The following is a 22,307-nucleotide window of genomic DNA, read 5'->3' on the forward strand; positions in this document are numbered from 1 at the left end:
CTCAGCAAAGGAGAAGTGCTCAATATCACAGATTTAGACTGGTTTGTGCACAGTATTTGAGGGAAATGGTGATATTGTGTATGTGGAAAAAGTTTTAGATCGTTGAGTTAATCTCATACAAAATGGGAGCAAAACCAAAAGTGTTGCGTTTATATTTTTGTTGAGTATATGATTGCACACATAATTTAAATGTAGTCCAACATTAACTTTCTGTAGGCAGTAAATGATATTTAATGTTTTCCTGTAATATGAAATTTTACAAAATTTTAGAATATATATACTTTTATTTATAGGCAAGCTTTACACATACTACATGAACATTATGTGAATGTTCGCAAACACACTGAACATTAAGCATACATTCTATAAACATTTGATTGATTTTTGCAAATGTTTGCTTACATGTTTGTCTGTTTGCTTCCATGCAGACATTAGACAAACATCACAAACATTATATGAACGTTCGCAAACTTGCTGAACAGTAAATGAACATTCTATGAACATTCAGTTGATGTTCGCAAATTTTCGCTTCCATGCAAACATTAGACAGACATCACAAACATTACATGAATGTTTGCAAACTTGCTGAACAGTAAAACATTCTATGAACGTTTGACGTTTGCAAATGTTCGCTTCCGGGTGGGTAGTGCACAGCCAGAGATGTTCAATCAGATTCAGGTCTGGGTTCTGGCTGGTCCACTCAAGGACATTTACAGAGTTGTCCTGAAGCCACTCCTTTGATATCTTGGCTGTGTGCTTAGGGGTCATTGTCCTGCTGACAGATGAACCGTCACCCCAGTCAGACGTCAAGAGCACTCTGGAGCAGGTTTTCATCCAGGATGTCTCTGTACATTCCTGCATTCATCTTTCCCTCAAGCCTGACTAGTCTCCCACTTCCTGCCGCTGAAAAACATCCCCACAGCATGATGCTGCCACCACCATGGTTCATTGTAGGGATGGTGCCTGGTTTCCTCCAAACATGACGCCTGACATTCACATCAAAGAGCTTAATCTTTGTCTCATCAGACCAGATAAGTTTGTTTCTCATGATCCAAGAGTCCTTCAGGTGCCTTTTGGCAAACTCCAGGCACGCTGCCATGTGCTTTTTACTAAGGAGTGGCTTCTGTCTAGTCACTCTGCCATACCTCACCTCCTTGAGTTTAGACGGGCAGCCAAAATAGAATAGAATAGAACCTTTATTTGTCATTGTACACATACAGCGAGATTAGGGGTGCCACTCCGCAACTAAGTTTGAGAATAAAAAAGAAGCTATCACCTGTGACTCGTAAATAACTTACAATTACAAGAGAAAAATGTGAGTTATAACTAACTGAAGATATGTACAAGCAATTTAAAACAAATAAAAATACATTATAGCTCTAAGAAGAGTCCTAGTGGATTCAAACATCTTCCATTTACGGATGATGGAGGCCACTGTTGCTCATTGGGACCTTTAAAATAGCAGAAATGTTTCTGTACCCTTCCCCAGATTTGTGCCCCAAGACAATCATTTTTTGGAGGTCTAGACAATTCCTTTTACTTTATGCTTGGTTTGTGCTCTGACATGCACTGTCAACTGTGGGACCTGATATGTAGACAGGTGTGTGCCTTTCCAAATCATGCCCAATCAACTGACTTTACCCCAGGTGGACGCCAATGAAGCTGCTGAAACATTTCAAGTATTATCACTGGAAACAGGATGCACCTGAGTTAAATTTTGAGCTTCATGGCAAAGGCTGTGAATACTTACGTATGTACATGTAAATTCTTAGTTTTTTACTTTTAATAAATTTGCAAAAATCTAAAAAAAAATACTTTACAGTGTCATTATGGGGTACTGTGTGCAGAATTTTGAGGAAAAATTAATTTCATCCATTTTGGAATAAGGTGGTAACACAAAATGTGGAAAAGTGAAGCACTGTGAATACTTTCCCGATGCACTGTATTTGATGGAAGAAACACAGCAGGCTACAACATTTGTCTTTTGCAAGTTTCTTGGTGAACTGGAGTTTCTTAACCAGAGCATCAATGATGCAAGAGCTCTTTAGTGTTTATTATTTATCCCCACACTATGCAGTTAAGAAAAATGACAGACTGTAAATAAGATTGTCTTGCCAATAACTGTAAATTTTCTAAGGTTCATTTTAACGTCAGACGTTTAATGTTTGACATCGAGGCTCTGACCTCATCACTCCCAGTTATTATTGGAATGATGATTAGCTAGAGAAATCATTCCCCCATCACAGCCCACAGCTGGATGCTGAGGTGGAGCTGGGGTTGACAGCAGGCACCAATGTTGATGCAGCAGTGTTGGCATTCACAGCCAGAGAGGGGAGAGCTGGAAAATTGAGTATTAAATAGCCCTTCCAAGAACTAGCTCATGGGTTCACACCATTTGTGTAAATACAGTTTTGAATGAAACCTAAACTACCAGGTTTCAACTTTTTTGCAGCACTGTGTAAATTGTCTCGGAGGATAATACATTTACACAGTGCTGCAAATACTTTTGCTGGCAGCTGAGGTTCTTTATCAAAAACATCACAACAATGTGTAAATTCTACCATGCAATTCACCGTTTTCACCCCATTAAAGTCCATACTTTCCTCAAAATTTCAAAATTTTGCAAGGAAGAATTGAGAACACTACTTGAATGAAGCAAATAAAATCATCAGAATTAAAATTTATCAGAAACTGCAGGAGAATAAGAATTTTGAGTGAATTCTACCATCCATCCATCCATTTTCTTCCGCTTGATCCGGAGTCGGGTCGCGGGGGCAGCAGCTCAAGCAAAGTCGCCCAGACCTCCCGATCCACACACACCTCCCCCAGCTCCTCCGGGGGAACCCCAAGGCGTTCCCAAGCCAGCCAAGAGATGTAGTCCCTCCAGCGTGTCCTGGGTCTTCCCCGGGGCCTCCTCCCAGTGGGACGTGCCCGGAACACCTCCCCAGCGAGGCGTCCAGGGGGCATCCGGAAAAGATGCCCGAGCCACCTCAACTGACTCCTTTCGAAGTGGAGGAGCAGCGGCTCGACTCTGAGCTACCATTTTCCCAAATATTTAAAATTTCAAAAGAATCGCAAAACAGTGCTTAGATGATACAGCCAAAATCATCTGAATCAAAATCCATCAAGGACTGAAGAAGACCACAATTTTGAGTAGATTTCATCACTTTCACCCTCCATTAAAAATCCCCTTTCCCCCACCTTTAAAAATTCTACAAGGAAGATTTGTAAAAAAGTGCTTAGATAGTCAGTCCCCTCAGTTTCTCCCTCCCCGTCCACCCCCACCCACACTTAGGATTGCCACAGCAGATCCGAGGTAGCATAAGTTTTATGCTGGATGCTTCCTGACACAATTCCACATTACAGGGAGAACCAGGAACCTTCTGTTCTCAAAACAAGTGTACCACACTGCCCTGTGAACAGTGCTTAGGTGAAGTGAACAAAACCACTGAATCAAGATCCACCAAGGACTACAGCAGAAGCATAATGTTTGGTGAATTTCACAGGTTTCACCTCCAAAAGTCCATATTTTGCCTAAAATTTAAGATGTCAAAATTCTTTCCTTTGCAATAGGATAAGAAGCTCGTTCATTCGTGAGGAGCTCAGAGTAGAGCAGCTGCTCGTACGTGTTGAAAGGAGCCAGCTGAAGTGGTTCGGGCATCTTGTAAGGATCCCCCCCTGGCGCCTCCCTCGGGAGGTGTTCCATGCAAGCCCATCTAGGAAGAGACCCCAGGGAAGACCCAGGACTAGGTGGAGAGATCATATCCCTACACTGCCCTGGGAACACCTCGGGATCCCGCAGTCAGAGGTGGTTAATGTGGCCTGGGAAAGGGAAGTTTGGGGTCCCCTACTGGAGTTGTTGTTGCCCCCGCAACCCGATCCGGGAACGGGTCGCAGGGGCAACCCTAATTTAAATGTTGTTCAAGAGATTTGTTTTCATTGAGTTTAAAGAGCATTATTTTTGAAATTTTAATTGAAAGAAGCCTGAATATAAACCTTAATATTTGATGTCATAAAAAGCAATTAATATTGGAAGGAACCAACAGAAAGTTTTGCAGCACTGTGAAATACTGCAACATCTGTGGGGGAAGGAAACAAAAAAAACATGAGATATCTTCTTTGTTTGCCCCTCCAGCTAGAAGAAAATCCAAGGAAAGTGCAGAATTGCCAAAGGTGTGGCCAGTGCATGATGAAGTTTAGAACTTAAGGGTACATGTCTTCTGTTAACATGGTTACACGGCTTCAAATGTGACTAACAGTGCTGAGTTTCTGCATTTTAGCACTAATCCCTTATATTATGGATCTAAAACTACCTTGTTTAGTGTCCAGTTACTTTACACTTGTATAATGTGTAATTTATAACTACAAACAGCCTTTATGACATCACAGCAGCAATCAGTGTAAAGCTTCTTAACCAGTGGGGATATTTCGCACAGCAAGATCATGAAATTTCTTTTTAAATAACAGAACCTTTGCCACTGCTTTGTCATATAACACTGAATGGAATTTATTGAAATTATTACATTTCAGTTTTTACCACTGACTCAAAATTAAAAACATTACCAAATTCAGAATTATAAAGTCTGAAGCATTAATGCTGCTATCTGGAATATCCCCCGGTACCTGCCTGTAGTTCTCAAAGGGTTACAGTGCTGTCAATCAACGCACTTATTTCTCTCTTTTGTTAGAGGAACAGCGGAGTACTGCTGCCAATATTCTAAGACTTATACATGGTAAGGAATCACTTGTGTTCGTCATGAATTGGATGAAAATTATAACCAGATTCAGAGAAAATGTTAACCCTTTGAGTGCTCTGCTTAAGCATGATGATACCGCTTTGTGCACTCAGTTTAAGGTACATAATGCTGTGACGGTAAACTGTTGATGTGTCTGTGTGCTTTGCAGATCCTTTGAGCAGCCACATGGAGATGGTAACGGAGATTGTCGTACCCACTGTGTGCACGCTCTCTATCTTACTCAGTGCGGTCTTCCTTATGTTCCTGCTGCGGAGGCGGAGTTAGGAAGGACTTATTATAGTGTGCACGTTTACAGTCACAATCTCACTGACACATTCAAGATGTACATGTGTGCATATACACAAACACACATTAAGTGCATTCTTAAGTGTGAGTATAAACATTTTGTAGCTGGATTTCTAGAGATTTTTTTTTATTTCTTTTGATATGCATACAGAGTGTGAGGTGCACATACATCGGTTTAGCTTATTTATCACCAGAAACAGGGTGGATAAAGGTTTTTCATATTAAAATATTGCAGTGTCATAATAATTAACAGCATTTTGTGTTTTCATCTGGTTTAATTTTAGAACTATTCACCTTAAACATTCATTACCTCTGCCAAGGAGGTAATGTTTCTGTGTCATTTGTTTGTGTTAGCAGGTTTACACAAAAACTTTAAAAACTGATTTCTACAGTGGTCCCTGTGAGATTTGTGCTGCAATTAAAGGACACCTACAAATTCTAGCATTTTATGTTAGTGGATCATAGAACGATCAAAAGAAAATAAACTGAAGGGGTGAGGGCGGGGAGTTATTTGTGCTCATGCAAAAATCAAGGAAAATTAACAAGGCTGCAGCACACCATGGTAGTGAAAAAGGCGGTGTCCTCACTGTCCCCATTCATCATTTCATCTGGGTAATCTAAAAAAATAAAACCTTGTGAGTAACAAAAAGAAGCAAATGTACTTCAAGGAACTGCCCACTTGTAACTACGTGGGATGCAATTTTGTAGCGGTGGTTAAAAAAAAAAAAAAAAAATCCTCACCTGTTTCAAAGACGACATGGTCAACCAGCGACCTGTCGCTGAGCTCTAATGATGTCCTGACCTCACGAGGGCCGTGACCACTGGACACCTCAACCCCCCACAAAACCGGGTGCTCTCTGTGAATGATACAATAATTCACCCTTCTTAAAAAATGAATATATTAAAATGTGAGGAGGCACACAGGCCTTTTAAAAAGCTGACCAAAATGTTGCATGCACCGTCCAGATTGCAGTGGCCGAGATCTGAACCTCTCCCCCCTGTTACCGGGTTAATGCAGCCATTTGCTTCTGGCAGATCTTCTGAACAAGGTTTTCTATTCTATACCTGAGACACATAACTGCATCTTTTTCTATATAGTGATGGTTATTGTTTTAGAGGGAGACAAATATGACAGTTTCCTCCAATGTTTATTAAAATATGTGTGAAATGGATTCTGTCTTCTTTAAGACTAAATTCAATCTGGGTGAGCTCCATTCACAGCACCATGTGTAGAACGCCAGTGTTGTACCTTAGTCTATCAGCCCTATTGTACATCTAACACAGTGCAACACACTCTTCATACTAAAACAAATCTAAATACAAAAATAAATAAATAAATGAAACAACAACAACAAACACACATTAAAAAAAATTATGTAGTATATTTTCACACTGGTTTTGTTGCTCATTGGGCTCATAGCTGCACTTCTGTCACCAGAGTCCACCATGTAAATAGTAATGCACCAGATCCAAGCACATGATGACAATCTGATTAGTTTATTTCATGTTACACTCAAAATAAACCCATGACTAATGAAAAGACTAAATGCAATCCCTTTACATTCTGTGCCTTACTTTATGATGATTCTGCACCCTATTAATAAAGTAAATTTGGACATGCCCTACATGCTTGCTCCACATGCATCTTGGACTGTGCACTATGGATCATCACGATAGGGCCCTAGTTAAGTTACTTTTTCTTTGAACCTAGCCTTTCTGAACTCTGCGTGAAGAGGTCAAACCTAAAATTTTCTGACTTTAATTAAAACCAGTGTCATCAGAAGATGACACACCCCCCCGGTCCTCACAAGTCCGTAACCGACTGGTGGTGTGTGATCACCCATTTACATACTTATGCTAAATATGAATGAAATTGGTCAACTGGTTCTTGAGATATCGCGCTAACAAGGGAAAACAGATGGATGGACTTGCTGATCGCTATATCCCCTCGTATTTCATACTGGAGGGGATAATAAATACATATAATGAATCTGTGAGAGAGGTGAATTTCTTACTTTTGATAGAAATGGCTGATCAAGGCAGGTTTGATTTGTAATTTGAATTCATGGTCCTCATCATATGGATGTGTTTTGTAGTGCTGCAGACATGATCTAATAAGAAAGAGAAGAGAGATATAAAACTTGTCTAAAATCTTAGAGGGAAAGTGTGGATCACACAAACAAGTCAATTTGATTTACTGTGTGAGAAAGAACAGCCGGTCGTATGGCAAACCCAAGAATGTGCTGCAAGTCACAATTATTTCCAGCAGATGGTGCAGTTTTTTGAGTCGGTTTACTTGCTCCAGTAGATCAACTTCTGTACTCAGATAAAAACCCTGTGAAGTAAAACACAAACACTCAGAATACTTTGATAAATCATTTGTCACTAATGGAGCATATTAGGGGAAAAAAGTACTGAGTTTACCAAATGGTTTAGAGTTGTTAGTTCTTCACCTGAGGCAGAAAACACACAGTAAGTTTAAAATAAATCCCATGTGCAATGGGCACAATTATACAAAGTGTGAAAAAAAGAGAAATAGTATACCAATGAGATAGTTAATGTAATCTTTCCTCATCTTGTCCAGACCCATCTCTAACAGCATGTGGACAGGAGCGAGACCCGTAAGGGAAACATGACTGATCTGCTCATGGTACGACTGTAAGATGAGTTTGCTCAGAGAGCTGCAGCTGTCTCTGTGAATCTAAGGGAAGTGAAATAAATCCAGAATGTAACATTCAGTACTTTCTACACTTTGTATTGTTTTTGTGTTTAAAATTTTAACAATCTGAATCACCAGATCGATCCAAAACACAACTGTTTGCCTGTTTAATAACCCAGACATGTCTGCCACCTGCTGGATGATTAATAGATTCTGGATGAGGAGCAGATGTTCTCAAACTCAAATAAGACCACACAACCCCGCAGAAAGGATTTATATGAATGTAGTTGAAGCACACACTTCTTCCTTCCCACTCATCTCGCTTACTGTATGTGTTGATTTTATTTGTTACATGTAGCTTTAAATGAGCTTGTCAGTTTCTTTCATTTTCAAATCCTAGGTCCGGTGGCCACTAAGGTGTCACAGTGACAAAAGCCACAGTTCGAATTGGATGCATTTTTTTGAAGCCATAGATTGGATCATTTTCGGATCAACAAAAAAAAAAAAAAAAAAAAAAAAAAAAAACTTTGCCTTGTATTTTTAAAAATAACAATGGCTAATGAAAATAAGTAACTTTTGCCTGTGATCCTGAATGAACACAAGGTGTCCAATGTTTTACAGAATATTTTAAAATAAAATACTTAATAGTTATATTAAACTGCAATATGAACAGCATCAATGAATTTTTAAAAAATTGCCTCTCTCAAAATCATGAAAAATTACAAAAACAAAAACAAACAAAAAAAATTAGAAGAAGCAGCAAAACTGACCCGAGTTCATAACTTAAAGAGTTATTTATTACCATGAGAACATGTGATTACACAGTCTTTTGGAGTTTCAGCCAGCTTGGCTGTGCATACTCGATTCAGTGGGCTCAGACAAAATCAGTCAAAACCAATCTTGGTTTCAAAGTCAACATGGTTCAAATTACATTACTTTATTCTTAAATATTACAAAAAGTAAGTCAATAATAATAATAATAATAATAATAATAATTTTTCAAAGTAGTGGAATCTGGTTAAGATTATTATGTGAAAAAACCCTTTAAAATGGCTTCAAAAGTGGATCTTTAAGGGGTTTGGGTGGAGGGGTTCCCCACCTCTCACCCCTGTGGGTCTGCCCCTGCACAATCTGTATGGGAGCTGCAGAACAGACAAGAAGAGAAAGAGGGTTCACTGGTTGTCTTCAATCGCCCTTATCGACTCCATGAGTCTGCACGCTCAAACAGCGGGACAGACGTGCACTGCTGCTGATCTAAAACAGACTTATCGCGTGCGTACTGCAGAGCAGTGTGTTAGTGTAATTTTTTAAAATACACAGCGCTGTGTGCTGATCAATCACTTTCGCAGACAAAGCGAAACCCAAGCGCAGTTTTTTAGTGAATCAACTTTAACTGACTCATCAAAAAATGCCTTTATCGGGCTGATCAGTTTTCTTCTATTTGTCAACGGGCTGATCGGATTCAATCAGTTTTCTTCTATTTGTCAACAGGGCGTACAGAGATTTAGCAATGCGGCTTTTCGGGAAATCAATGCAGAAAAGCTACACTCCACAGCCCCACACAAGGCTGTTTTTCACAGGCTGTGTTCACGATGTGCATGTGCTGTAAACATTGCAAATAATTCATGGTTCACCTGCATGCCAATTCGGTGTGTGTGTGTGTGGATGTGGGGGGGTCCGTACGGATCACAGATCAGCTGTAACACTGTGACTTCCTGGTATGAAGACTGGGTTTATACATTATGTTTATTTTTAGGGTAGAGTGGATCAGGGTTAGTATAGCCTTAAGACATTGATGATCTTTTCTATGTGATAAGCATTTTTCAAATGATGTGTTAGTGTGCTTTACCCATGGTTTGATGTCTCCATATCTCAGAGCTTCAATGACCAGCTTCAGACAGTCTCCAATGTCTTGATATGATGTCACACCTATATTTGTGTTAAATAAGTAATAATAATCAAACTGAGGTAAGTTATCTTATAAGTTCCATGTACAGCACTAACGTGGACTCACTCTTTCTCATTCGAACCCACAGTTGCTCTACAAAATCCAAGTCGCCTCTTTCCAAGAGAGAGTTGAAAATAGGCGTGTCCAAGTCTGGCTTTGGATTTGTGTCCTTTAAGAAACGGGTGGGGAGGAAACTACTACAAGAATTCTGCAATGAAGGACATTTGTGAAATGTGCCTTGATCTATAATCATACCTCAGCTCTTTTTGCAGACTGGTCCTGAACCATGTTTACAGTACTCTGCAGCTCTGAAAGAGTACAACAGCAACATGAACATTAAATCACTGCAACGTGACATGATTAACCATGAAAGATACCTTCCAGATAAGCTGTAGTCAGATTTACAGCAGAGCTACTTTCCAAAGGTTCCATCCATTCCGTCTCACCAGTTCTCAAACCGTCAGCAAGAGTCTGAAACAACAACCTGCAGCTTAGAGTGAATTACTTCAAATTACAGCGAAAGTGACCTGAAAGACTTTTTACCAAATCCAGTTTTGTTTGTCTAAGTGGTTCACAATCACCTGTACTCAAGCTGACCATTCTCACAGCAGTCACGTCACCACATATCATATGCAAAATAGATTAGGATGACATAGGCTGATTTTATTATCCCAGAAGTGACCAGATTTATTTATTTTAAATAAATCCACACCAGTGTCAAAACCAGGTGACACGTTTCCCCATTGGGGTAACATCAAATGATAACGTCAACACAGTCTTACAGCAGAAAAGGGCACAAACCTGAAGAAACTCCAGCTCCCTGTATATCTCAAACACTGGGCTCCTCATGTCCCCACTGGCAACTTTGATATTCTGTTGGTGCACAAACATGAACAATAATCACAGTTTGAGTATATCTGTAGCTTTTACTTCACAAAACTATGTTTTATTTTAAGAATTAAGATTATATTGCAGGTATGAATGCCCTATGCTTACCAGAGTGGCTGTGGAGGACATGGGTGGCATCTCAAGGATACTGTCCACGTGACTCCATTTGAAATCTACTGTAACGCTACTTTGTGACTCAATCAAAGTGTTTTCAACAACAGTTGAGCCAAACAGGTTGAACTTAGCACTGCCTTTTGTCACCATCTGGAAGCAGTGAGGGATTATGTGAATGAACAAACATTGACTGAATTAAAAGAGACGGCATATGGTGACACACGCACTGAGGCCAGGTGATGTCTCTTTTTATGTTCTTGTTTAAGCTCATCCAGGGTTATGAGAGACCCTCTGTCCACAGTTGCTCCTAGCAGCAAAATTAAAACACAACAAAAGCATAAACACTGAAACCCTTCGCACTGAATGGTGACTAAATATGAATTCTGCTGCTGAGGACTGAAGCATTACCTTTACAGGTGACAGAGTATAACTTAACACCAGTAACTTTGTTGCCTGTCGAGGACATTTCCGCTCCAAGCCAGACAGTTCCAGAAGGGTCAGACATGTCACATCGCACCCACAAAGGACGTAAGACGGGGATGTTGTCCACTCCTGGCACACTACCATTTTGAGATAATGTGTACCAAGACAGCAAATTCCTATTAAATTGGAAAGAATAATTAATGTATTAATTTTGAAAGTGAGCTACAGTATTGATAGCTAATAACCCACATCTGCTTAATCAAAATCAAATACCTAATGTCTTTCTGTACATACACTGATATCAGAGCAACAAAATATAAATTTATCTATTAGTAAATTTAAATGGAACATTGTTAACCTGGCTTTTGTGACTGTGAGCGGCTGTGGACCCAAATCTTCCTCGAAGACATGAGCATCATTGTCGGCATAAGATGATGATGATGAATCCATTTCTCGACCATCAGGTTCATTTAATTTAGTGACCTAGAACATAAGAAAAAGGACTTTCAAATGATGTGGATTAAGTGGAATGGACGATCAAAACATGGCTTTGAAGTAATTTGCACTGAAATGATTAGCTGATTAATTAAGTAGCTGATTGTTTGAACAATTTTTATGGGAATTAAATAATGCAATTCTAAAATACCGTCAGCCGTACGAGCCTTGTGTTCTTTATAATTTGCAGTTTTTCAATTAATTAAGATCCTGTTCTCTTGCATACAATTTGTACATGTTCAATCAAGCCCCTCTATTAATCAGTCAATCAGAAACAATATTTAGGTTTTAACAGCATCTGCAGGAGGCTTTGCGTGTGTGTGTGTGTGTGTGTGTGTGTGTGTGTGTGTGTGTGTGTGTGTGTGTGTGTGTGTGTGTGTACATGAGCATTTGACAAAAGTGGAAGTTATGCAAATCAAGGAATATTTGTAGATCACCCTCTGTGAATTTACTGGTATAAATGAGACAAATTTAACTCCAATGGAAGTTAGCTCTGAGTTAGCGGAGGTTAGCGCGCATGCAAAAATGCTGTTTTCGATTTTAGAAGTGTTTATTTTATTTTTTATTTCTCGCTAGCATTTACATAATATATGAGAGACATGCATATAAACACAAAGCAAAGCAGTTTTGAAGAGACCAGCCAATGATGTCATGGTGCAGCTCTACTTTGACTGGCTGCCATCCCCCACCACTCAAAAACAAAGCAGAACAGATTCAAACTTTTAAACCTCTTAAAATATGTCAAGGTTAGCCATCTTTGAACTTGTCTGTGGTCTGTGTCCCAAGAATGTTCCCTTTGAATTTGAAGACTGTGGGACAGACAGACAGACAGACCTTCGCAATACCCAATGGTCCTATGTTGGCCTCAGGTAAAAATGCAAACTTTAACTAACTCCAGATTTTCAAAATAACACATGCTTATATAAAACATACCTTGCTAATACAGGGTGTCTGAAAAAAAAGTACCACAAAATCAGCTAATCTGAATTCTGTTTTTTTTTTTCCCTAGACAAGAAGATATATGTGAGGAATTTCTCCTGATGTAGTTTGAGACTGATCCAATGAAGACGCCGCTTAAAATCAAGCAAAAAGGGAAACTGGTAGAATTGTACTGAGACCAAATCAATCATGCAAACCTAACAATATCAATGTCATTTTGCAGTTAGAAAAGCTCCAGACAAAAAGACAATATGGAGGATTGTAAAGAAGTTTCACACTGATAGAACTGTTTCACAATGTTAAAGGAAGATCTGGCTGAACCAGACACAAGATGTGCACATATTGAGCACATCTTGTGAATGCCAAAACTCTTACAAACTGAGGTGAAATCAGAAATGAATAGCAGAAGCAACATTCCCTGAGATAAGCTTCAAGATGACCTAGGACAGATATCACAGTATCCAAAAGTGTATAGATTTTCTATGGCTTTATTTTTGTGGCACTTTTGTTGGAACACCCAGTATTAGATACTGGCTTATAAGTGACTGAGCTGCATTATTATATACTTAATGCATTATTGCTACATCTTTATCAAGAGGATTCCTACAATGTTACTGCTTGTATTTCTGAGAGGGGCTTTACATAGTTAAGAATGAATATACACACAGAATCATATTATTACACAAAGTTATTCAGTTTTGTTTTGGTTTTTAGACAAACTGATGTGCAGACACTTTGATGCTTGGTGCTGTGAAAAAAAAATTGTATTGTTGGTAGTACACCTCTCTCACAAATGTAAAGATTTACTGCTTATTGCTAATAACCATTTCAATCAACTAATTATTCTAAGAATTGGTGATTGTTTTTCTGTATATTATCTAACTGGGTAATAAACTGGTTGCAAGTTGATAAAAAAAGCAATGTGAAGATGACACGATGAGCTCTGGGAAACTGATGGCCACAGTTTAAAATTAAGCAGAGGTGGCTCTGTGGCATCAGAGTTACACTACCAACTCACAGACCGCCCTGGGACTGCGCTTGATGCCATCTGCAGGCATCCTTGGATAAGACATTTCTTCTCCACTGTCCCAGTCCACCCAGCTGTAAATGTGTACCAGTAACCAGCCTCAACAGGTGAATAACTTTTGAGACTCATCCACCTCATGTTACAGAAACCAGAGCTAAGCACCAACCTGATTGGCCAGAGTTTCCCCAGAAAGAATTTCCTGCTGTGTAAAACTATCAATACACTGACAAAATTATTAATCATAAATATGTCCTGTGAGTGGCAGGGCAAGTATTAGATTAATGGAGTCAGTCAGGCAGTTGAGTGAGAGAGTGAGTCAGCAAAATGTCCTCGCATAATTCCAGAAAAACTACATAATTTCTGAGATTCTGAGTTTTAATACAGGTGAAGACAAAGAACCTCCTATTTTGCACCATGGTGGCACATTTTAACATGCACACTGACAATAACATAAAGATAGACAGGGCTATCGAGTTGCTTGTGAAGCCTTGTTACTAACTGCAGTGTTCTTGTGGCCACTAAGGCCACTGTTGGTTGTAATCAATCAAATGAATAGTCTATAGGTTACACCCCTAAAAGCTCACATCCAGTTGTATGTCTGTGCCATTTGTAGTTGACAGTGCAGTATTCGTCTGCACAGGCCACAATTGGGTTCCGGTGCAACTATATAGTCACTGGTTGTCAACAGGACTACAGTGGGACAATTCTTTTGGCTGCTCTAGTTGTGAAACTAGTAAGGGTCCACATGTTCTGGCTTGGCCTGTTTTATGCCAGGAACCCTTCCTGATGCAACTCCAGATACATAACAACATTGGGGGATGGAAGGTTTTGAACCTTTCTTGGACCTTCTTGCTGCAAGGCAACGGCACTCCCAGTGGTTAGGATTAGGCCTGATTTTGTAATAGTCACCAACACAGCTGAGCATCAGCTCCATCAGCCAATGCCAGAAAAATAAGCCAGTGCCATGTGGTGAACAACTGGTAGTGTCAGAAGAATAGCCAGTATGTGGTAAAGGTCCAAAGCCATACTGGAAATGCTGGACAACAAGCAAGTATGCAATATATCTGGGTCTGAGAACCAACAGCAACAGTCAGAATAAAATAATCCTTAGTTACTTAATGATTGACAAAATATTACTCACAGGTTTTTCACAGATGAAGACTGGATAGTTGCCACAGTACAAATTCAGCACAGGAATCTTATCTTTAGTATGCGTATGTCCTTAAAAAAATAAAATTAAAAAAAATTAGCACATCTACATCAACACACATAACTTATTTAGTGACAGAATAACAATGGCACAAACATACTGATTTAGTGAAGTACCTCAGTACCATATTAATTTATTTTGTCTGAAGAGTACATGGCCAAAACTATCATTAAGAAATTGACCTCCAGATTAAAATCCTTTTACAAACATGCATCTTATTTCAACAGGAAAACTCTTCTTCAGTTAATGCCATTTTTGATTATTGTTGTTCTTCCTCATACTCCCGTCTCATCAGATCTCTTCAAAATAAGCGAATCAAACAAAAGGGACACTGGCTCTTGGCAGCACACTTGACAAAAGTAACTTGACAGCATTAGTTTATTGAAGGAAAAGGAATTAATGAATGCAGGAATTATAACTCAAATCCCAAATTTTTCCACATCACTTTTTCCACATTTTATGCTTACAACCTTATTTCAAAATGGATGAAATTAATTTTTTCCTCAAAATTCTAAACACAATGTTCCCTTTGAATTTAATGACAATGTGAAAAAGTTTGTTTGGTGTGTGTTTTTTTTTTTTTTTTTTTGGGGGGGGGGGGGGGTTAAAATTTCTGCAAATTTATTAAAAATGAAAAAAAAAAATCCTGAGAAATCATACGTACATAAGTATTCACAGCCTTTGCCATGAAACTCAAAATTGAGCTCAGGCGCATCATGCTTCCACTGATCATCCTTGAGATGTTTTTGCAGCTTAATTGGAGTCCACCTGGGGTAAATTCATTTGATTGGACATGATTTGTTAAGTCACACACCTGTCTACATATAAGGTCCCACAGTTGACAGTGCATGTCAGAGCACAAACCAAACATGAAGTCAAAGGAATTGTCTGTAGACCTCTGAGACAGGATTGTCTCGAGGCACAAATCTGGGGAAGAGTACAGAAACATCTACGGCTTTGAAGGTCCCAATGAGCACAGTGGCCTCCATCATCCATAAATGGATCCACCAGGACTCTTCCTAGAGCTGGCCACCCATCTAAACCGAGCGATCGGGGGGAGAAGGCCCTTAGTTAGGGAGGTGACAAAGAACCCGATGGTCACTCTGTCAGAGCTTCAACATTCCTCTGTGGAGAGAGGAGAACCTTCCAGAAGAACAACCATCTCCGCAGCAATCCACCAACCAGGCCTGTATAGTAGAGTGGCCAGCCTGAAGTCACTCCTTAATAAAAGGCACATGGCAGCCCATCTGGAGTTTGCCAAAAGATAGGAGGACTCTCAGACCATGAGAAACAAAATTCTCTGGTCTGATGAGACAATGATTTAACTCTTCGGTGTGAATGCCAGAAGTCATGTTTGGAGGAAACCAGGCACCATCCCTACAGTGAAGCATGGTGGTGGCAGCATCATGCTGTGTGGATGTTTTTCAGCAGCAGCAACTCAGAGACTAGGAAGGATTGAGGGAAAGATTAACGCAGCAATGTACAGACACATCCTGGATGAAAACCTGTTCCAGAGCGCTCTTGACCTCAGACTCAGGCAACAATTCATCTTTCAGCAGGACAATGACCCTAAGCACACAGCCAAGATATCAAAGGAGTGGCTTCAGGACAACTCTGTGAATGTCCATGAGGGATCCAGCCAGAGCCCAGACCTGAATCCAATTGAACATCTCTGGAGAGATCTGAAAATGGCTGTCCACTGATGCTCCCCATCCAAATTGATAAACCTTGAGAGGTGCTACAAACAGGAATGGGAGAAACTGCCCAAAGATAGCTTCGCCAAGCTTGTGGCATCATATTCAAGAAGACTTGAGACTGAAACTGCTGCCAAAGGTGCATCAACAGTGTTGAGCAAAGGGTGTGAAGACTTATGTACATGTGATTCCCTAGCCTAGATTTTAATAAATCTGCAAAAATAATAATAAAAAAAAAATCAAATCTTTTACATGTTGTCATTATGGGGTGTTATGAGTAAAATTCTGAGTGGAAAAAATGAATTTACTCCACTTTGGAATAAGGCTGTATGTGGAAAAAGTCAAGCGCTGTGAATTCTTTCCCAATGCACTGTAAATGCACCTGACCACAAGCATAATCACTTTTTGAAAGTTACACTGAGTTTATACACCAAGCATGATTGAAACTGTTCTGTTTTTAAGATATCGCTTTGGCCTTTGCAATAGCGTCTTTCTACTTTGCACACTAATAAGCAGGTCAACCACAGCAGTGCTATTGTGCTCCTAGTGCCTCTTTTACAAAACAGGTCTACAAGAATTTGGACAGTGACTACTTGTAATTTTGTCTGTGTACACCAACCTATACCAGCAATCACTGGGCAAAAGGGTTAGGGTTAGACCACCAGACTATCACAGGACTGACACATATGTGGTCAATTCAGAGTCATCAATTCACTTAACCTGCAAGTCTTTGGAAGTGCGAGAAGCTGGAGTACCTGGAAGGATCCCACACAAATACGGGGAGAACATGCAAACTCCACAGAGGAAGGACCAGGTCGCAAGCGAACATAGAACCTTCTCACTTTCTCTACAATGCTAATATAAGGACTATTTTAAATACAAAATTACTTTTGCCCCCATTTTTGTTTGGATAAGTCATGACGGATACATGAACATTTCCAAGTGATTGAATCATCTTCTTCGTCTTCTCATACAATCGTTAAGAAATACAAACATTACACACACAGCATATATATATATATATATATATACTATATATATATATATATATATATATATATATAAACTGGGAACGCAACGGACAAAGTTGCGCTATTTATTGAATCAAGTAGCACTTTTACGCGTAATGACGTACCTCAAATATACATGAATCCCTAAGTTCCTCATCTTGAAGAGATCTGCACGCACCACAGAAAACAAGAACAGTTCGCAGTGATACAGTACCAGTGAAAACAGCTAAAGGCTAATCAACGTCACTTAAGTTAAGTTCGTGAATAAAACGAATATTAATACTAACGTAAAGTACACAAAACATAACTCACTGAAGAACACGAAAAAACTCCTGAGCACAGTTTATCACCTTTGAGCCCATTTCAAGATAATAAGACGCGTCTCACAAAAACAGAATGCTGCTAATCATAGTTTGATAGTCGCGCCGCGCGCACTCTCAAAACGGTTGACGTCATGATCACAAGGCATTGACAAATCTTTACATATAACTATATTAATAATCCTTGTAAAAATATTAATACTCAAATATACATTACAATTAAAATGTAAGTAAACTAAGAAAATATATACAGAAAATATTTTTTATCTACGAATGTAGTTCGGTCTTTACGTGTCTTCCGCAAATATGAAAATAGTGCCAGTGATGTCGACTGATGTTAAAGCATTTTGTTGAGCATCAGTGATTTAAGAATGTAACCTAAATTTACCGTACGTTGTTACAAATTATATGTGCATCATTTTCTTATATAAACATAGTTGTAATAATTTTAAAAAAAAAACCTCACCTCGGAAGCTGTCCTGCGTCAGGGCGGATGGATATACTACCCAGGGTTGTTTCCTGACTTCCTTTTTCACTGTGGCCGCCATAACGTGTGGAGTGTGGTTCCCGGCGAGCCGAAAATAACGACCGAAAATGGTAAAAAGTGACACTGTTTTTACTTTTAATATACTATACGATGAACTTGCATTTTTTTTTAGTTAATAGGTAAAGCTGTGTTTCTGCCGTGCTGAGCCGGAGAGGTGCCGGCTAGTACAAATGGCACGAGCAGCCATTTTGCGCGAGCTGCTCTCTGTAGTTACACGTGTGATTGTCGAGCTGGCCCTAGATCAGAAGTAGTAGTTAGAAAATATGTCGTTAAAGGACCGAATATATACATTTCCGTGGCTGTAGTTCCCATTTTTCTCTGTATGTGTATAATCTTAATTTGTAATATGCACGGATGGTATAATTAAATTTGCTAGCCGCTAGCGAACGCCATGCTCGTTTTTGCAACCACGGACTCGTGCCTGAAAACCAGACTTTGAAGAAATCATTACGTGACCGACCTCAATTAATGTGTCGCTGTGGTACAGGTTATGCTAAAGAACACGCCATACTTAGGAAATGTGTGATATGCTTTTTAAGATTACATTTTGTCCCTAAATTTGCTTCCTCAGGCCTGTGCCCGACCCCTGATATCGGTTTATTCCGATAAAGGAGAATCTTCAGGCAAGAATGTTGTCATGCCTGCGGTGTTTAGAGCTCCAATTCGTCCTGATGTTGTGAATTTTGTGCATACAAATATGCGTAAAAACAACCGTCAGCCTTATGCAGTCAGCGAACTGGCAGGTAAGCAAAGACGGACGTTTTGAAATGATCTGGGCTTTGGCTAGTGAAGAAAGCATTTGTAACTGAGGCGTGTTTGGTTTTTATTTTAAATAAATATAGGTCATCAGACCAGTGCGGAGTCATGGGGTACAGGAAGAGCTGTGGCTCGTATACCTCGTGTGAGAGGTGGTGGTACCCATCGCTCTGGTCAAGGAGCGTTTGGAAATGTATCCTAACCAGAATTGAAGCCTTTTTGAATTATTCTCTTTGCTGTCAATTTCATGGTGACTGGTAATGGCTTGCTATGATGGTGTAATTTGCGTCTGACTCTGAGGCCAGTGACAGAATGCCTGCTGTCATATGCTGGCACAGATGGTGATGAAGATTGAGTCTGAGCAAGGCTTATATACATGGTGTTACTGCAGCAGTTTGGCTTCTTGACCTTTTTATCTAGATGTGCCGTGGAGGTCGTATGTTTGCTCCCACGAAGACCTGGCGTCGCTGGCACCGCAGGATCAACACAACCCAGAAACGCTATGCCATCTGTTCTGCTTTGGCTGCCTCTGCGTTGCCCTCTCTTGTGATGTCCAAAGGTAAGATCTTCTTTTACCGATCTCTCTGGTGCAACATTTCACTTTGAGAAGTGGATTATGGTGTTGTTTACACAAGAAAGCACAGCTCAACATTATTCTTGCCATGATGGTGTAATTGCGTCTGACCCTGTCAACAGTGACAGTTGCCTGCTGTCTCTAAGCTGTTATAGGGTATTGATGAGTCTTAGTTTCTGAGCAAGCTGTTGTAACGGCAGTCTCTGAAAGGCGATATCCGGATTGATTATATTTATGTAACATAATGGTTCTCTTTGTAGGACACCGCATTGAGGAAATCCCTGAAGTTCCACTTGTGGTTGAAGACAAAGTTGAGAGCTACAAAAGGACTAAAGAGGCTGTGCTTCTGCTGAAGAAGCTTAAAGCATGGATGATATCAAAAAGGTAATCTGCCTGAATCTGGATATTGACTAAATTTGAAACGGCCTCTGCCTCAGTTGTGAAACTCTGTCACTGAAGCTGGTTGCGAGCAGTATGGGTGTCATTTACTTTTCAAAGTAATGTGTAAAGATTTCATGCTTACTGCATTTTTTTGGATAGGGCTTAATGATATGAAGGATTTATTTTGAATACACAGAGGGACAAGAAGGTTTTTGACTTGATTGAATCATTGCACTGTATGTTTTCTTGTAGCAATGAACAACATTTTTTCATGTTAGTATGACACGAAATTTATGTACATCATATATCATAAGTATAAATATTTCCCCCACCCCTAGTAATTTTTATACATATTGTGCACCAGTGGAGTGAAGATGTGGGCTGTGATATGTAAGTAGCAGTGATGAAGTTATCCAGAAATTACCGGAAATCTGTTTTTTTACTCACCTGCTGAACCTTTCCGAGTTTTTTTTTGATAACATGCAGTTGGTGGTAGTGCTCTGTTTGTTTGGGTTCGGGAGTTGATTAAATCATATTTTGGGGACTGGGCAGTGGTTCTCCTAACGGTTAACTGTTGTTGTGGACATTATTATTTTTTTTTTCCTCAGTAGTCACACTTTAAGCAACGCTTACGGGTGAAGCTCCTAGCTGCTGAAAGTGCTGATGCGTTAGCATACAGATGAGAGTTTAACTCTGTCTGCAATGTCATAACCACAAGAGTAATGAGTTTGAGCAACGGAAGCTTCTGCAAATTTGTCTGGAGTGAGTAATTGAAAATAATGTGATGGTAGTGCTGTGCTGTTGTTATCAGCTAACGTTAGCCTTAGCTGTGGGATATTGAATGAATTACTTGTTTGAGCTGAGTGACGTTTAGTATTCAGAAATTGTTAGACCTATTTTTATTTTACTGAATAAAGCAACACCGTTTTTTTAATTGTTACTACCGTAACTACAAGAAAAGTCTCACACTTTAAATAACTTAATGTTTTTTATTAAGGTTTTTTTTGTTGTTGTTGAGTAATCAGACAAAGAAAATAGCAGTGCTGTATCATGTTTCTTTATATTTAAGAAATATATTTCTTGCTCACATCGAAGCATTTAAACATTTGCTGAATGAATCTACCAGACTTAAAAATGTACACATTACTTTTCATGCTATTTTATGTCTAAAATAAATGCCCAAGATTCCTCATCATGTTAATCAAGAAATTCTCAAGTTATGGTTTAATTTACAACATGACATCAAAATTTTTAAAGAATCTTTTTAAAAAACAAACTATTTAATTACAATTTTTCTAATGTAAGAAAAGTTTTTTATTTCAAAATGACAGTAATCAAATTAGTCTTAAGTAAAAAACACTTTGTCAGCATTTTAAGGTAGCGAAGAATTTGAAAAGAGTATCACACTAGCTCCGAAGTAAGGTTGCGACCTATCGCCAATGCCGTATCGGATCGGCTTCCAGTACCAAGGTAATTCAAGTATCAGAAAATACCAACACAACTGCTGCTTGCTTTCTGCTGTTTACTGCTCAGCGTGAGGGGGCAAGGGGAGGGGGTTCCTGAGCTGAAGCTGAGCTGTTCTGCATCACAGCTGAGGGTTTTAAACCACGAGTTGTGGAAATTTGGGGGGGTGGGGGGTAAAATGAAAATGCGCCAGAATGCATCTGAGATTTCAAATTGTACTTTAATTTATTGATTTTACTACAGGAACGCTGACCATGTAGGAGGCTATATTGCAATATTTATACAGCAACTACATTGTGCCATCCTAATTACAGGTGTGGTTAGATTGATGTACTTTGAATATTGTATTTTTAGGTTTATGCCTCACAGCGTATGCGTGCTGGTAAGGGTAAGATGAGGAATCGTAGACGGATCCAGCGCAGAGGGCCATGCATCATCTACAACCAAGATGCAGGTGTGACTAAAGCCTTCAGAAATATCCCAGGTGGGTTTGTTCATTAGTGTCACAGCCCCTGCATAAATGGACAGTCTTTCTGATTGTGGCACTGGGTGTCAACAACTTGTGAAAAAACAAATCAAAGTAGTGGCAGGCAGTCTATTTAGACCCCAGTCATTGTAACTTTGGAGTCTCAGGTCACAAGTGCAGTTGATAGTTTTTACTGACACAATTGTCATTTTTATGCCTAGTGTCCTTTTAATTAGAAAACCACTTGCACTCGTATGGGCACATTGCTGTTAAGTTTTATCATCTCTTACCAAAAACCATTTGCACCATAGGTCAGTGTTTTCCAACTGTGGTCCTCAGGGTCCAGGGTC

The 22,307-nt window shown here is 39.5% G+C and overlaps 3 protein-coding genes and 2 non-coding genes across 8 annotated transcripts in view; 4 read left to right on the plus strand and 1 right to left on the minus strand.

Moving 5' to 3' along the window:
• lctlb (lactase-like b) overlaps positions 1–5,154 on the plus strand; it is a 28,062-nt gene extending 22,908 nt beyond the window's left edge. For 2 of the 4 annotated variants that reach the window (XM_034176411.1, XM_034176410.1), the window contains 2 exons: positions 4,689–4,733; positions 4,906–5,154. In XM_034176411.1, coding sequence (XP_034032302.1) covers positions 4,689–4,733; positions 4,906–5,021 — 161 coding nt within the window. In that variant the 3' untranslated portion in view covers positions 5,022–5,154. Of the gene's footprint in view, positions 1–4,135; positions 4,659–4,688; positions 4,734–4,905 lie in introns of those variants that run through there. The other 2 variants (XM_034176412.1, XM_034176414.1) reach the window with 2 other exon arrangements.
• Positions 5,155–5,297: 143 nt separating this feature from the next.
• zwilch (zwilch kinetochore protein) lies at positions 5,298–17,884 on the minus strand. Its single transcript, XM_034176415.1, has 18 exons — positions 17,762–17,884; positions 17,575–17,617; positions 14,677–14,756; positions 11,433–11,557; positions 11,060–11,250; positions 10,879–10,958; positions 10,646–10,801; positions 10,451–10,522; positions 10,027–10,120; positions 9,905–9,957; positions 9,716–9,818; positions 9,551–9,630; positions 7,587–7,743; positions 7,467–7,495; positions 7,241–7,377; positions 7,058–7,153; positions 5,784–5,899; positions 5,298–5,659 (listed from the first exon to the last, which is right to left on the minus strand). The coding sequence occupies exons 4-18, from the start codon at positions 11,522–11,524 to the stop codon at positions 5,571–5,573; spliced, it is 1,545 nt and encodes a 514-aa protein (XP_034032306.1). The 5' UTR covers positions 11,525–11,557; positions 14,677–14,756; positions 17,575–17,617; positions 17,762–17,884; the 3' UTR covers positions 5,298–5,570.
• Positions 17,885–18,235: 351 nt separating this feature from the next.
• LOC117515718 (60S ribosomal protein L4-A-like) lies at positions 18,236–22,007 on the plus strand. The gene is given in 7 exon segments (XM_034176418.1): positions 18,236–18,366; positions 18,888–19,059; positions 19,159–19,265; positions 19,493–19,631; positions 19,907–20,014; positions 20,017–20,030; positions 21,846–22,007. Coding segments are annotated over 7 exon segments (690 nt in total). The 5' UTR covers positions 18,236–18,363; the 3' UTR covers positions 21,993–22,007.
• Positions 19,339–19,436, plus strand: LOC117516435. The gene has a single exon (XR_004562412.1). It is a non-coding gene; the product is annotated as a small nucleolar RNA SNORD16 (small nucleolar RNA).
• Positions 19,731–19,829, plus strand: LOC117516434. Its single transcript, XR_004562411.1, has one exon. It is a non-coding gene; the product is annotated as a small nucleolar RNA SNORD16 (small nucleolar RNA).
• Positions 22,008–22,307: the final 300 nt, after the last annotated feature.

The sequence above is a fragment of the Thalassophryne amazonica genome, chromosome 8 (assembly GCF_902500255.1).
Source record: "Thalassophryne amazonica chromosome 8, fThaAma1.1, whole genome shotgun sequence".
Taxonomy (NCBI): Eukaryota; Metazoa; Chordata; class Actinopteri; order Batrachoidiformes; family Batrachoididae; genus Thalassophryne; species Thalassophryne amazonica.